Source organism: Myxocyprinus asiaticus, chromosome 26, assembly GCF_019703515.2.
Source record: "Myxocyprinus asiaticus isolate MX2 ecotype Aquarium Trade chromosome 26, UBuf_Myxa_2, whole genome shotgun sequence".
Taxonomy (NCBI): domain Eukaryota; kingdom Metazoa; phylum Chordata; class Actinopteri; order Cypriniformes; family Catostomidae; genus Myxocyprinus; species Myxocyprinus asiaticus.
In genome coordinates, this window is record NC_059369.1 from 16,235,370 (window position 1) to 16,249,996 (window position 14,627).

Here is a 14,627-nt window from a genome sequence, read left to right on the forward strand (position 1 = left end):
TCTTCATCAGAAGATGAAGACATGGAACTATAGAGATCAAGATAGAATTCTTTAAAGGCATTATTAATATCAGTGGCCGTGGTAAATATTTCACCACCAGCAGATTTCATTGAGGGAATGGTAGAAAAATACTCTCTCTGCTTTATATATCTAGCCAAAAGCTTCCCTGCCTTGTCCCCTTCCTAATTTATCATTAATCTGCTTGAGACATTTGAATTGTAGATGCTTACTTATCAATGTAATGACTCCCCTACTCTTATTTGAGCCAGCACTAAAGAAAACATGTCCACGCCATATCTTCCCAAATTTTTCAGCTTCCTGTGGGGAAAGATGCATTTCTTGAAGAAACACTATATCATATTTCTTACATTTAAGAAAAGAAATAACCTTCCTTCCTTTTTATGGGGTGCCCCAACCCATTCATATTCCACATGGAGAGAGACAATCCACTCATATTAACATTTGACATTTTGACATATGAGAAAAAATAGACTGTGTGTATAAAAAAAAAAAAAAAAAAAAATTATAAAGACCACATTCCAAGATTAGTGCAACAATCAACCCCTGAACATCCCCCAGAAAAAATAATAGGCAATAGGCGGAATAAGCACAAAGAACGTGTAGATTCATCCACATAACTGTCCCGAAGGTGTGTTCCTCCACAAAACTAGCTCCAGCTGCTAGCGGACCAGCAAAAAAAACACCAAAAAAAATGTTCAGTTTCCTCGGGCAGTCAAACGAATGTTCCGTGAGCCAGCCCATTCGGCTGTTACATGTTCTTGTACATGTAACAAATGCTCTAATCACTCTAATGATTTACAAGAAATATTCCACAAAACAAACTCCATCCAATAGGAGGCATAAGCACAAAGAACATTCAGATACATCCACATACTGTCCCGAAGAAGTGTTATTCCACAAAAAAGTCTCCAGCTGCAAGGCGGAACCAGCACAAAAAGAAACAAAAAGGCGCTCCGTTTCCTCGGACAGTCAAGTGCATGTTCAGTGAGTCAGGCCCACTCGGCTGTTAAATGAATGTAACAAATGCCCTAATCACTCCAGTGTTTGCAAGAAATATTCCACAAAACAAACTCCATCCAGTAGGAGGCGTAAGCACAAAGAACGTGCGGATTCATCCACAAGCTGTCCTGAAGGAGTGTTACTTCACAAAACAAACTCCAGCTGCTAGGCGGAACCAAAACAAAAAGAAACAAAAAGGCAGTCAGTTTCCTCAGACAGTCTAGTGACTGTTCAGTGATTCAGGCCCACTCGGCTGCATCGAGAGCATCACACAATGACTTACACATTCCATTGACTTTATGAGGGACATCGCTTGCTGTGGGCATGTAAATATTTTGCGGCCATCCTTAGCATCTATTCTCAATTTTGCCAGGAACATCCATGCAAATGCGACCTTCCATTGATGTAAGACTTTCTTGCATTCCTTGAATCGATCACGTTTCTCTCTTATCGAATTCGCAAAGTCTGGGAGCGAGAAAATGCTGTGGTTCTTCCAAGAAAGACTTCCTTTACTCCTCACCTCGTGTAACATGAGATCTTTATCGGATGATCTCAGAAATTTGGCCAGAATTGATCGGGGCCTGTCTCCCTTAGCGGATCTCTGAGCCGGAACTCCCAGGCTTGCAGTCAGCGTCAGCTTGAGCACGTAAGTGTATTTTAATGTCTCCAGAACTCAAGGATTTTGAATTCTTTGACATATATTGTCCTCCTAGAACAGTTATGGAACAGAGTGTATCGAATCTCACCGGTTTATGTCATTTAAAGGTGTTAAAACTAGCAAAGTGCGCAGAGCTCGCCGTTCACACATCCGATCCTCGCATGGTGTCACGTGACTCCAGGCGATTGTTATTATCAAATCAATATTACAAATAATTTGCCCGTAGACAGACAGACATGCACTTGAAGAAACACACTTTATTATATTATTAAGAACAGATGACAGAAAAGACGTCTATGCGCATGTATGACATGCTGTTTGTACAGAGGCGTGCAGTCTTGTGGAACACGCGCAAGTAAAGGGTTCTCACTTTTTCTTTGTTTCTGTCTTCTGATTTTTTTGTTTTGTTGCAAGAACAGTATTGTCTATGAGTGCTGCAAATTACCTCCGACATCTCAGCTCAGGAGGTGTTTTGAGTTCAGTTCGCTTTATTTCCACAGAGCAGTTCATTGTGACCACAAATCTGCAGCCTATACATCTGTGATTAAAACATAAAATAATACAAAAACGCATTCACCTCGAACCATGATTTATATTTCAGTGTTTATTATCATTATTATAATTGTGAAGGAGGGAACAAAAGGAATTTATTCACACACAAGCTGGTTCTTTGTCAGAGAGATGTTGCCTTTCACAACTGTTGTAAAGCCATCTTTCTCAAATTTGAACAACACACATTTTAATTGCACTTAATTTGTTTCCAGTTTCATTTGAATTTTTAGTTAAAATAAATAAAAAATAAAGTTCAAAGTTTGAAATCAAGGTGTCTTGCTTTATTGTGTAGGTTTAACCCTAACCCTGCTTAACGAAAATTACCCCATAGTACCACCTAGCGTCCAACCAGCGGTACCTCTGTTTGAACGTGAATAAGTAATTACCGCATGGACCAGCCATGTAAACGATCATATCTGTCCGTCACTGACTGTGTGACTTCGCCACTTCCTGTGGAGTATTTTTTTTACTGCCGCCAACCGACCAATCAAAACCTGGTCTACCAAGACTCTTCTCATCGATGTTTGGTCGACTATTAGGGGGCAGCCCTAATTGAAACTGGAATATTCCTTTAAGTTTGGTTAAAAGGATTATTTTGAAAAATATTGCAATTGTGATTTGAACAATAATCATATCGCTTATTGTTCAAATCACAATTGCAATATTTTTCAAAATAATCACAATTAAAAAAAATGTGTCCAAATCATTCAGCCTAGCTATAACTCAAACTTACACAAACTAAACTTGATTTTGGACATATTTAATTTATCTAACTAACTATAACTCAAACCAGTTGAAATCCTAACTAACCTTAACTTAACTGACCCTAAATAACTGTAATCTAGGGCTGCACCTGACGATTCTTTTTTTATCGATTAATCTAACGACTAATTTGCTGATTATTCTAAAGATTTTTTATAATTATTACTTGATTAATATAACAATTAATTAACCCAAAATAAATATACAAAACTTGTCTCTTAATATTTCAATATTTTATTAAATCATCTACTCTTAAACACAAACAAATGTACAAGAAACAAACTGTGCACTGCAGGGCATTATTCTGCAACAAAAAACAGTGTTACTATGAATGCAAACTTTAATACAGTGAAAAAGACACTCTATTAGCATAACATAAATATATATATAAATAAATAAAAATTTCCAACATTCTTTTGAATGTCCATGTACTAAAATAAAATATTTGATGCCATGAGTGTGCCTTCATTTACTATTACTATTATTTTGAATGGTCATGAAAAATGAAGCAATGTGATAATTTTACCTGGTCGCAAAAAGTAGTCTGTTAATTTACCTGATGAACTTTCACCTTTTGCTGACCCTTTATGCTTCGCAGAGCTAATGTGTGCTTCTAAATCACTTGCACCTTTATTAGCAACTGACACATAAGTGCCAGCTTTACATGTCATACATTCTGCTTCCCACAGATCTCGACCTGGAAGAAAAAAAAAAAGGGAATTTTTTTTGCAAATCTTCTGTAAATTTGCACTTTCGTTTGGGCATTGTTTCCAGTCAGCTGTCATTTGCTGCTGCTGTCAAGCAACCGTTTGATGCTGAACACAACAGCGCTTGTGTGTTCGCGGAGAGATTGACAGGCAGGAATTTGGCCAATAGTTGCTGCAAGCTTCTTATAATCGACCAATTGGTGTGCGAGAAGGCGGGACTTACAAAGAGGGGTTAAAGCAATGCAAATATGCACGCGCACACACTAAAGTATTAGACCAGATGCACATCATAATGCAACTAAAGCCGAATCCCGGACACTTTCGCAAATTTAGAAATCCCGGCTGGAAGCTTTTTTAAGGTCCGGAAAAGAGGACATGTCCGGGAAAAAGAGGACGTATGGTCACCCTACGTTAGCAGCGGTGCAGAAATTACTTTTAACGTGGGGGCGATGAGGAAACATTTAGAAAATCAATTTAAAGTGACTACTGCTAACAGAAACACGTGTTGTAATACTAATATGTCATTCTTGGGTGGGGACAAAAAGTAAACAGGACTTACGGTGCTGCCATCTTGACAAAGCGCTCTGTAATCCTAAATAACTTTAATGAACAGAACTCAGACTAGCTTGAACTAACTGTAAGTCAAACTGGCCCAAACTAAGCTTAACTCTAAATGACTCTAACCATAACCACATCCATTCTGCTCACCAGAGGCTATGTTCCCTCTGAACTTGTGTAATTTGGTTGTGTTTGTAAACTCGGTTGTGTTATCAGCTTTTGTTTGCTGTTGTGTTGTTCCCTGGGGCTGCAACACTGAAGACATGTTTTTCCATGAATGACTTTCAGCATATACCAGAGGTGTGAACCACTCGCAGTACCTGCTTCACTGATGGACGAGGTGTGTGTGTGTGTGTGTGTGTGTGTGTGTGTGTGTGTGTGTGTGAGAGAGAGAGAGAGAGAGGGGGATTAACGCTGTGAGTTTGTGCATATGTATATGTGTCCCGAGACCCTGCGCACAGCTCCCTGCAGTGCAGCAGTGAGGAAGTAGATTGCCCTCTATATCTCTCCCAGTGACGTCTGCACTCACAACAGTGACATCCACTTTCCTGTTATTCACTTCAGTGGAAAGACACTGAAGCAGCGCGTGTGAGTGTGAGATCCTAAGGGGCAGATGCAGTTCACTGTCAGGATGCAGTGTGTGTGTGTTAGTGGGTGTGTGTAAGAGCGTGTCATTGAGTTTGATGTAAATCTGACTGGTTACATTTGAGAGTAGAGTAATCAGCCTGGTGCAGCTTCACCTACAGACAAGGTGTGTGGAGAAGACAAAGTACAATTGAAGAGGATAAATCCAGCAACACTTGTTGAAGGGAGATATTTATTAGAGAAAAACCGATGCGATTCGGCACATAAGCCTTCATCAGGGTTTACAAAGTTGTCTATAAATAATAGGAATGGGCATTTTGGGGGCCTGGGTAGCTCAGTAAGTAAAGACGCTGACTACCACACCTGGAGTCGCAAGTTCAAATCCAGGGTGTGCTGAGTGACTCCAGTCAGGCTTCCAAAGCAACCAATTGGCCCAGTTGCTGGGGTGGATAGAGTCACGTTGGGTTAACCTTCTCGTGGTCGCTATAATGTGGTTCTCGCTCTCGGTGGGGCGCATGGTGAGTTGTGCGTGGATGCCGCGGAGAATATCGTGAGCCTCCACACTCGCTAGGTCTCCGCGGTAACGCACTCAACAAGCCACGTGATAAGATGCACGGATTGACCGTCTCAGACACGGAGGCAACTGAGATTCGTCCTCCACCTTGATTGAGTCACTACGCCACCACGAGGACTTAGAGCGCATTGAGAATTGGGCATGCCAAATTGGGGAGAAAATCCAAAAAAGGCATTTTGGTCATTTTGTGTAATCGAGTTCTCAAAGTAATTACTCGAGTCCTTGTCGAGTACATAGATATGTACATATATAGTATGTATGTAATGCCTTGTTGATGAGAGAGGTCAACGGAGAATGGCCAGACTGGTTCAAACTTACAAAGTCTACGGTAACTCAGATAACCGCTCTGTACAATTGTGGTGAGAAGAATATCATCTCAGAATGCTATTTTGAGAAGCGGGCTGGCGCTGTTTTGGCGGCACGAGGGGGCCTACACAATATTAGGCAGGTGGTTTTAATGTTGTGGCTGATCGGTGTATGTTATATGTCTTTGGCTGCTGCATTGCGTGTCGTTGTTCCAGTGTCTATTCATTATTATAGGCTGTTATAATGTAGTCTGTTACAATAAGCACAAAAGAGGGCATAATCAAAATATAATGCATGACATTTTGTCATTATGTAAAGACTCGCTGACCAGTTCATTGAAGCAATGCTCAGAACGCACGTGTATATTTCTCACGTTAGCAAACGTTTGCAGAGACAGATGTTCAAAACACGGTGGATTAAACTTTCTTTTGATTATCGTAAACCTGTAGAACAAATGCTAGCACTGCAGCATCGTTTATCAGTTTGGTTGCTATGAGACGTCTCTGTTGACAATCAGCGTAATCATTCTCAAAATTAAAAAAAATGCCCCTCTTTGATATCTTTGTTGTATAGTTGTTAGGTATTTGTCACTGAATTTCAAATTCAGTGAAAAGTCATGTCAAGCATTTTCATTATTGATCATCATTTTCATGATTGATCATTGCTGTCACTTCCAAGTACTCGAGTACTCGTGCCCATCCCTACTAAATAACTACAGCACACTGTTCTTCTTGCTCATGGTAGCAGATGGGCATCTGACTCCAGGGAACACACATACTGATATAATGTGTAGCTTGAATGTGTTGATCTGTCAAATGAATAAATGTTAGTTAGGTAGTTAGTCAGCTTGAAAATACATCAATCAGAGAGTTACTATTCCTATTCCTATGTACTATTCCTTTATCGGTGTAAAACTTCCCAATGGAAGTTCTTCCCATTAGACGAGTTTGCTTTAAACAGAGCGCTTCTGTAAGATGCTGTTGAGCTGAGAGTGCAATCTCATTAACTACTAGAAAGCAGGCCATGGTATCACTGTAGTTGAGTACCATACACATAAGTGGGATTGAGGTTTTGAGTCACGCTGTTCAGTTTGTGTGTGATTTATAAATTAGTGTGCTTGTCTTATGTAATTAATTCAAAACTGATTTGATTCTGTCAGTATTGATGACTATTGATTGGCTATTGGCATGTAGTCTGACTGGTACATACTATATTGTAGCTTATTCTGTAATAAATATCCACTGATTTTATAACTGCCTCTGGATTCAGTACACACTGACTTGATCCAAACACACTCAACACCATATGAATCATAATGTTCTGATTTAAAGGAATATTCCAGTTTCAATACAAGTTAAGCTCAATTGACAGCATTTGTGGCATAATATTGATTACCACAAAAATTAATCTCAATTCGTTCCTCTTTTTCTTTAAAAAAAAGTAAAAATCTGTCTTGCAGTGTGGCAGTTACAATAGAAGTGAATGGGGAAAATTTTTGAACATTAAAATACTGTTTCAAAATTATAGCCACAAGACACAGTATGTGTGTTCACATGATTTTAGTGTGAAATTAAATAGCTTAACCTTTTCTGGCTAAAGTTATAGCCAATTTTAAAACTTTGTTGCCATGACAACTAAATGCTATAAACCCTGAAACAAATGTAAAAACAACTATTTACAGCTCAAATAATCTTTTAATAGAAGTTTTAATAGAAGAATTAATAAATTAAGGGTCAGTTTTTCAAGTAGGACTTTTAGTTGGGGTTTGTAATTTATGAAAAAATATATAGGACTTCCGAACTTGTTTCGCCCATGAGTTAGGAGCTGTTCACACTGAACACGTACGTCTGCTCTGTTTTTCCATTGTTTTCCTATGTAAATGTGCTGGATGGACATCCTTGACTGCTGCACTGTGTCTCGCTGTGTCTCACGCAGGACCGGCACATTTTTAGACACTGTGTCAAGTTAAAAATAACTTCAGGTCTTAAAAACGCACGTCGAGACACCTGCGCTCTGTTTCATTCATTGCACTGTGTCTAGATTGTTTTTTTTGTTTTTTTTGCGCAGGTGTCACAAATAATTAACGTTTTGAACAAGTTCAGGTTGCAAAGATCTTTCAATTTCAAAATCATTCAATCTGTAATAGTGTAACATAAAAATACAATTGCAACACTCTTTCTTACATTCTTTTCTAACCAAGTTTTTTGTTTTACAAAAATTTTATAGGGTCACTAGGGCCTAAAATGTATTTGCACGTCCATGAATCATATTTCATGACGTTATATTAATATTAAATCAGATTATTTCTATGTAAGTTTACTATCACAACACATCTATTGTTTTGCTTATTGTTCTATTATTGTTATTTTTTTCGTGCTTAGAGCTTATACAAATTATATGAATATGGGGAATGTCACTTGCACTTCATGTTATTTGTTCCTCAAGGTGGCACTGTTGTTACAGTAATTGACTTGATTGATGTGAATTCTACATTGAAGTAAACAAAAACTAAATTATCAACGGAATTATTTTCATTAAAAAAATGCTCCTCAAGTCGCGTGGCACTATGCAAGGGTCGGACGTGTGAACAGCAAGCTCTGCACACTTTGCTAGTTTTATTTTTTTTTTTTTGTGTCATAAACCGGTGAGATTCGATACACCCTGTTTCATAACTGTTCTATGAAGACAATATGTCAAAGAACTCAAAATCTTCGGGCTCTGGAGACATTAAAAGACACTTACGTCCTCAAGCTGATACCCCAGACAAGGCTGCAGACCAGGCACTCGGTTTGGACTGTGCGGCGGGAGAAATCCAGCGGCAACTATCCAGCATGTCTGTAATACTGGCGAAGGTCCTGGCGGACTTGGAGGATCTTGCGGTAATACGTCAATCGATTATGGCCATGGAGTCGAAATTTTCTTAGTTGGATACAAGATTGTTGGATGTTGAGAAACGGATCGATTATTTGGAGTCATCGGAGAGGGAATTAGCTGCTAACCCGCTAGCGACCAAGGCGGACTTGGAACGCGTTTTGGAAAAGTTGGAAGATCTTGAGAATCGTAGCCTGCGAAACAACGTCCGAGTTGTTGGATTTCCTGAGCATGAGGAAGGCCAAGATATGGTGGAAATCGAGCAAGCTCGAGGACCGCTGAGGGAGACAGGCCCGATCCCGATCAATTCTGGCCAAATTTCTGAGATCATCTGATAAAGATCTCGTGTTACGCCAGGCGGGGTGTAAAGGAATGCTTGGAAGAACCACAGCAATTTCTTGTTCCCAGACTTTGCGAATTTTACGAGAAAAACGTGATCGATTCAAGGAATGCAAGAAATTCTTACATCAACGGAAGGTCGCTTTTGCACTGATGTTTCCGGCCAAATTGATAATAGATGCCACAAAGTATTTACATGCCCACATCAAGCATTGTCATATATAAAGTCATTAGAATAAGTTATTTTGGTGATTTTCACATTGCCTCCAAGTGAACTCGCTGAACATTCACTTGATTGTCCGATGAAGCTGGGCGCCTTTTTTTTGTTTCTTTTTGTGAATGTTCCGCCTAGCGGCCGGAGTTTGTTTTGTGGAATAACACTCCTTCGGGACAGTTGTGGATGAATCTGCTTGTTCTTTGTGCTTATGCCTCCTATTGGATGGAGTTTGTTTTGTGGAATTTTTTTTGCAGGACATTGGAAGGATTAGGTCATCTGCTGCACTTATGAACAGCCGGCTCACTGAATATTAGTTTGACTGCCCGAGGAAGCTGAACGTTTTTTATTATTAATTATTTATATATATTTGTATTATTATTATAAAAAAAAAAAAAATGTGTGTGTGTTTGTGTGTGTGTTGGTTCTGCTAGAGGCTGGAGCTTGTTTTGGGGAGGAACACACCTTCGGGACAGTATGTGGATGAATCTACACATTCTTTGTGTTTATTCTGCCTATTGGCTGGAGTTTGTTTTATAGATTTTCTTCTGTTATGTAATTCTGTCTCACAAAATTTGTATAGAAGCACCGGACTTGAGCAATCCGATGGCAAAGTTGTCGTGGGGCTCTCGTAGGTGTACATGGACTATTTGAGTTTTGAGGGATGGACACCGGTTAGCGCTGTCGTGCACGGGGTTTATGCGCACGTTTTTCTTTTTTCTGTTTGTTTGGTTCGGGGGAAAGTTTGGGGTTTGATTGTTGCACTAATGTTGGCATGTGGTCTTTATAATCTTGTTTTTGACACACAATATATTTTTTCTAATATGTCAAAATGTCAAATGTTAATATGAGTGGATTGTCTCTCTCCACGTGGAATGTGAATGGGTTGGGGCACCCCATAAAAAGAAGGAAGGCTATTACTTTTCTTAAACGTAAGAAATATGATATTGGGTTTCTTCAAGAAATGCATCTTTCCCAGCAGGAAGCTGAAACATTTGGGAAGATATGGGGTGGACATGTTTTCTTTAGTGCTGGCTCAAGTAAGAGCAGGGGAGTCATTACACTGATAAGCAAGCATCTACAATTCAAATGTCTCAAACAGATTAATGATATATTAGGAAGAGTCATTATTGTTTTGGCAGAAATTCAGGGGCAACGGTTGATTTTGACTAATATTTATGCACCTAACACTGATGATCAGGGCTTTTTTATAGATCTTGAAGGGATGTTGCAAGCTGCTGACACCCCTCATGATATAATATTGGGAGGAGACTTTAATCTATTGATGGATTCAGTCCTTGATCATAGTGAAGCAAAAGTGTGTAAGCCCCCTAGAGCAACATTGACGCTTCACAGGATGTGTAAAAATCTTGGTCTTACAGATATTTGGAGACTTTTGAACCCATCTGGTAGAGACTATAAATTTTTTTTCATCAGTCCATAAGATTTATTCTAGAATAGATTTTTATATATATATATATATATATATATATATATCTCTAAGTCCCTCATTTCATCTGTTGTTGATTGCTCAATTGGAAACATCTTAGTCTCAGATCATGCCCTGGTGAGTTTAGAGATGTTATCATTTATGGAGAAAAAGAAATCATGTAGTTGCTGCTTTAATGTATCCCTTCTGCAAAATCCTGAATTCCAACAAATGTTAAAGACTGAAATCAATATATGGAGACCAACTGGTCCTCAGTATCCTCTGTGGGCGTGGCTTGGGAGGCACTTAAGGCAGTTCTTAGGGGTCGGATCATACAGTATGCCTCATTCATCAAAAAGTCCAAAACACGAGAACACGTGGAGTAGGAGGGGAATATTAAAAGTGCAGAGGCAGAGCTAAAGTGCCGAATGTCATCTGATATTAGGCTGGATAAGATAATTTGACTGTTTATTAAATTTTTAATGTCTGCCAAAAAAAAATCTGATTTTAAAAACCCTCGACTGTGTTCAAGTCATTGGTTATTTGGAATTATTTACTTCAATATCTGCATATTCCGGTGATAAAAAAAGCAAACAATCAAGGCTCAGTTTTCACCATGGTACAATATCAGATAAAAATAGGCTTTTTAGTCAATTTTCAAATGATTTTAAATAGATTTTTATTCATGTATTTGTTTAAATAAATGTGGGATTGTAATTTTGGGAAAGATGCAAGAAAATGCTCTGTTACTGTGTATTATTATTATTATTATTATTATTATTTAAAAACAAAATTAATAAAGCCAAGTTATTTAAATGTGAGACACTATTATGACTTGTGGGACACAGCTTCCAATTTCGGGACTTTCCCTCATTTTGGTAACCCTATTTCCAAAAGGTTTCCACAGCTGGAATAGACGATATCTTTTTGGAACAATGATTTTTACTCTTATTAAAGCAACAACAGAAAGAAATCTGACCAACTGGAGTATCAACAGGATCTACTGACAGTAAAGCAAGTTGAGAAAACATTCCAAAAAAGCATTTTAATCCCAGGGACAAGGGGAGACAGGGATAATTGTTACACTTTCTCGGTTTTGCCAGATTATTTAGAAAAGGTTTAGCCTATAGCTGTAAAGTTTTGCCTCAAACATCTTTGAAATGTCATCCGTTTCACCTGTATCAGTTACATTTTTTAATCAAGTCAGATAATAAGAACACGAAGATACATTTATAACACTTATGCTGTATAATTGGACAGGGTTAGTGTGATAATTGTAATAGTAAAAAAAAAAGGTCTAAAATGTGAATAAAACATCATTCACTAGACAAATCATAGATTATGAGGCAACTATATTTGTAACATTTACACCACATGTAAACAAAGCAATCAAGACCATTCTTAATTTTTTTGTAAATTAATTTACACTTAAAGCTAACAACCCTTTTAAATGCATAACAACATGAAACAATATAGGCTAACAGTAGTTTGAAATCTCACATTTAATGTGATATTTAAATAACTATTTACAGTTATGGCAAGTGTATGCTGGGTTCAGCTCTAAGCATGAAAAAACTCCAAAATAATAGAACAAAAAGCAAACCAATAGATGTGTTGTGATAGTAAAATTACATAGATCAAAAATGAATGAATGCATTGTTTTTTTGTTTCTGCTTATTTCTTTTCAAAATGAAAATCAAACTACCAAAACTTACACGGACCATTATATCCAATAAAACAGGAACTTTTCTTAACAAAAAACATGCTGAGCTTTTCCCCACATTAAAATTGAAACTAACAGATTCATTGATTCAGTATCTCACATGCAGATTAGAGGAATCGGGCAGCACAGCATCTTACAACATTCTTGTGTTTTAACAACTCAGCGTGCCTTCAGTAACAGTGTGTATGTGTTTTCTTTCACTTTTCTCATGCACTCATTGTTGTCAGTATGGTGATGCTCATTTGGGATGCAGTTCCATAGTGGGATGGTCTCCATGGTAACCATGCATCATCAGGGATGCTGGAAAGTTTTACTGCTGTTCAGCAGCTGCATGTTTAGTGCATGTTGTTGTTTTTTTTTTTATAACATTTTATTAAAACTGTAAAAGCTTTTACAGTTCAAGATTTGTTGTTTAGGTCAACACATATGCAGTTTACAAGCACAACACTGAGTGTGATTATTCTTGTTTGTCTTTTCAGAACACACTCACAACAGAAGTGCAGTTTGGACCAATGAAGCTTTATGAAGATCAACTGCAGGTACTGACTGTACTGCCTCATGTTTAATCACTTCATATTCTATTCATTTTTATAACGTAATACAAAACAGCTTTACATTCTACTGTGCAAGCAAGTATACCTGGGGTTTCTACAGCAACCATGCCAAACATTGAGCATGAAAATACCATAATGAATGGTGAAAGAGTGTGTGTGTGTGTGTGTGTGTGTGTGTGTATGTATACAGGTTTTGCTATACTTGTGAGGACCAAATATTGAGAATCAACCTGTTCTGTGAGGACATTTCTGGTGGTGAGGACCTTTTGGGTGGTCCTCACAAGGGAAATGGCATATTAAATGATGTTTTTTTGAAAATGTAAAAATGCAAAAAGGTTTCTGTGAGGGTTAGGTTTAGGGGTAAGGTTAGTGGATAGAATCTATAGTTTGTACTGTATAAAAATAATTACGTCTATGGAGGGTCCTCACAAATATAGCAAAACCAACATGTGTGTGTGTGTGTGTGTGTGTGTGTGTGTGTGTGTGTGTGTGTGTGTGTGTGTGTGTGTGTGTGTGTGTGTGTGTGTGTGTGTGTGTGTGTGTGTGTGTGTGTGCTATTTACAGACTTCCCAAGTAACAAATCTCCCAAGTTTATCAGCTAGGATTGTCAATTTATTAAAATTTTTAATTGAATTAATTACATGATGTACCGATTAATCAAATTAATCGCAACTAATTACATATAAGCATTTACTGTGAAAGGCTGCCAAATAAAGATGATTTCATAATTTATAATTAAAATTATGATAATATATTAAAAAAAGATATTATAATTAAGATAATTCAAAGACATTATGTCATATACATACTGTTAATTATGGCAGCAGACAAGTTTAGACATTTAGATAAGACAAAAAAGTGGCTTGAATTCAAAATATTGTTTGTTTTATTTCCATATCATTGAGCCCTATTATTGGCCTACATCCCTCTGCACTATTTTTAATTGTTGGCAGGGGTTTAATTTGGGGCAGAACGGTCCGGCACCTCCGATTCAAAAAAAAAAAAAAAAAAAAAAAAAAAAAAGAGGTGGTGTTAGGTTCCCCCACCTCAAAAAAATTAATTTAACCCCCGATTGTTGGTCTATGTACTCATCCGTCTGTGTCACGCTGTGTCAAGTTAAACGTAGTTTGAATCTGGAAAAACCCATCTCGAGAACTGCATCCTGCTGTGCTTGGTCCAGCTGTCTTTTAATGCAAAAGCAGGACTGTAGAAGGCTATGCTGCCTGCTCTTGTTGGTTTGATGTGCCGTTTGGCTATACAGCTGGAGTTGCACTGTTTGCCCCCTACTGCCACATATTCGTAAAAACGTCAAGGTGGTACATCAAGCTTGAACTGAATTTACACTAAATACAACTAAAATTTTGTTTAGTGGATTTCAATAAAAAATAAATAAAAAACAGATAGAATATGTGCTACATATCCCACAGATGTTTGTACGTATATTCGGGGGGGACCCACAGCGATCGGTTCTACCGCCCCCACCCTCCGGTTTAACCGGTGCGTCGCTACAGACTGGGAGATCGCTTTCGGGGGGTGCCCTGGCCCGCACACTAGTCAAGTCATTTTTATTTGTATAGCACCTTTCACAACACACATCGTTTCAAAGCAGCTTTACTGCTTTTAAGTTATGCATTAACAGAAAATTAAACCATAATATCTATAAAGTCTTAGAGTCATCATTGTGTAATTTGATTAAATATGATTATGAAGTGTGTATAAAAATAAGTAATTAAATAACAATTGTATTTAGAAACCCAGTGAGCAAGCCGAAGGCG

The 14,627-nt window shown here is 38.0% G+C and overlaps 1 protein-coding gene across 1 annotated transcript in view; it reads left to right on the plus strand.

The window, feature by feature from the left end:
* The window catches only part of LOC127417432 (high affinity cAMP-specific and IBMX-insensitive 3',5'-cyclic phosphodiesterase 8A-like), a 71,660-nt gene that overhangs the window by 27,772 nt on the left and 29,261 nt on the right, over positions 1-14,627 (plus strand). The window contains exon 2 of the mRNA XM_051657493.1: positions 12,778-12,837. Coding sequence (XP_051513453.1) covers positions 12,778-12,837 — 60 coding nt within the window. The remainder of the gene's footprint in view (positions 1-12,777; positions 12,838-14,627) is intronic.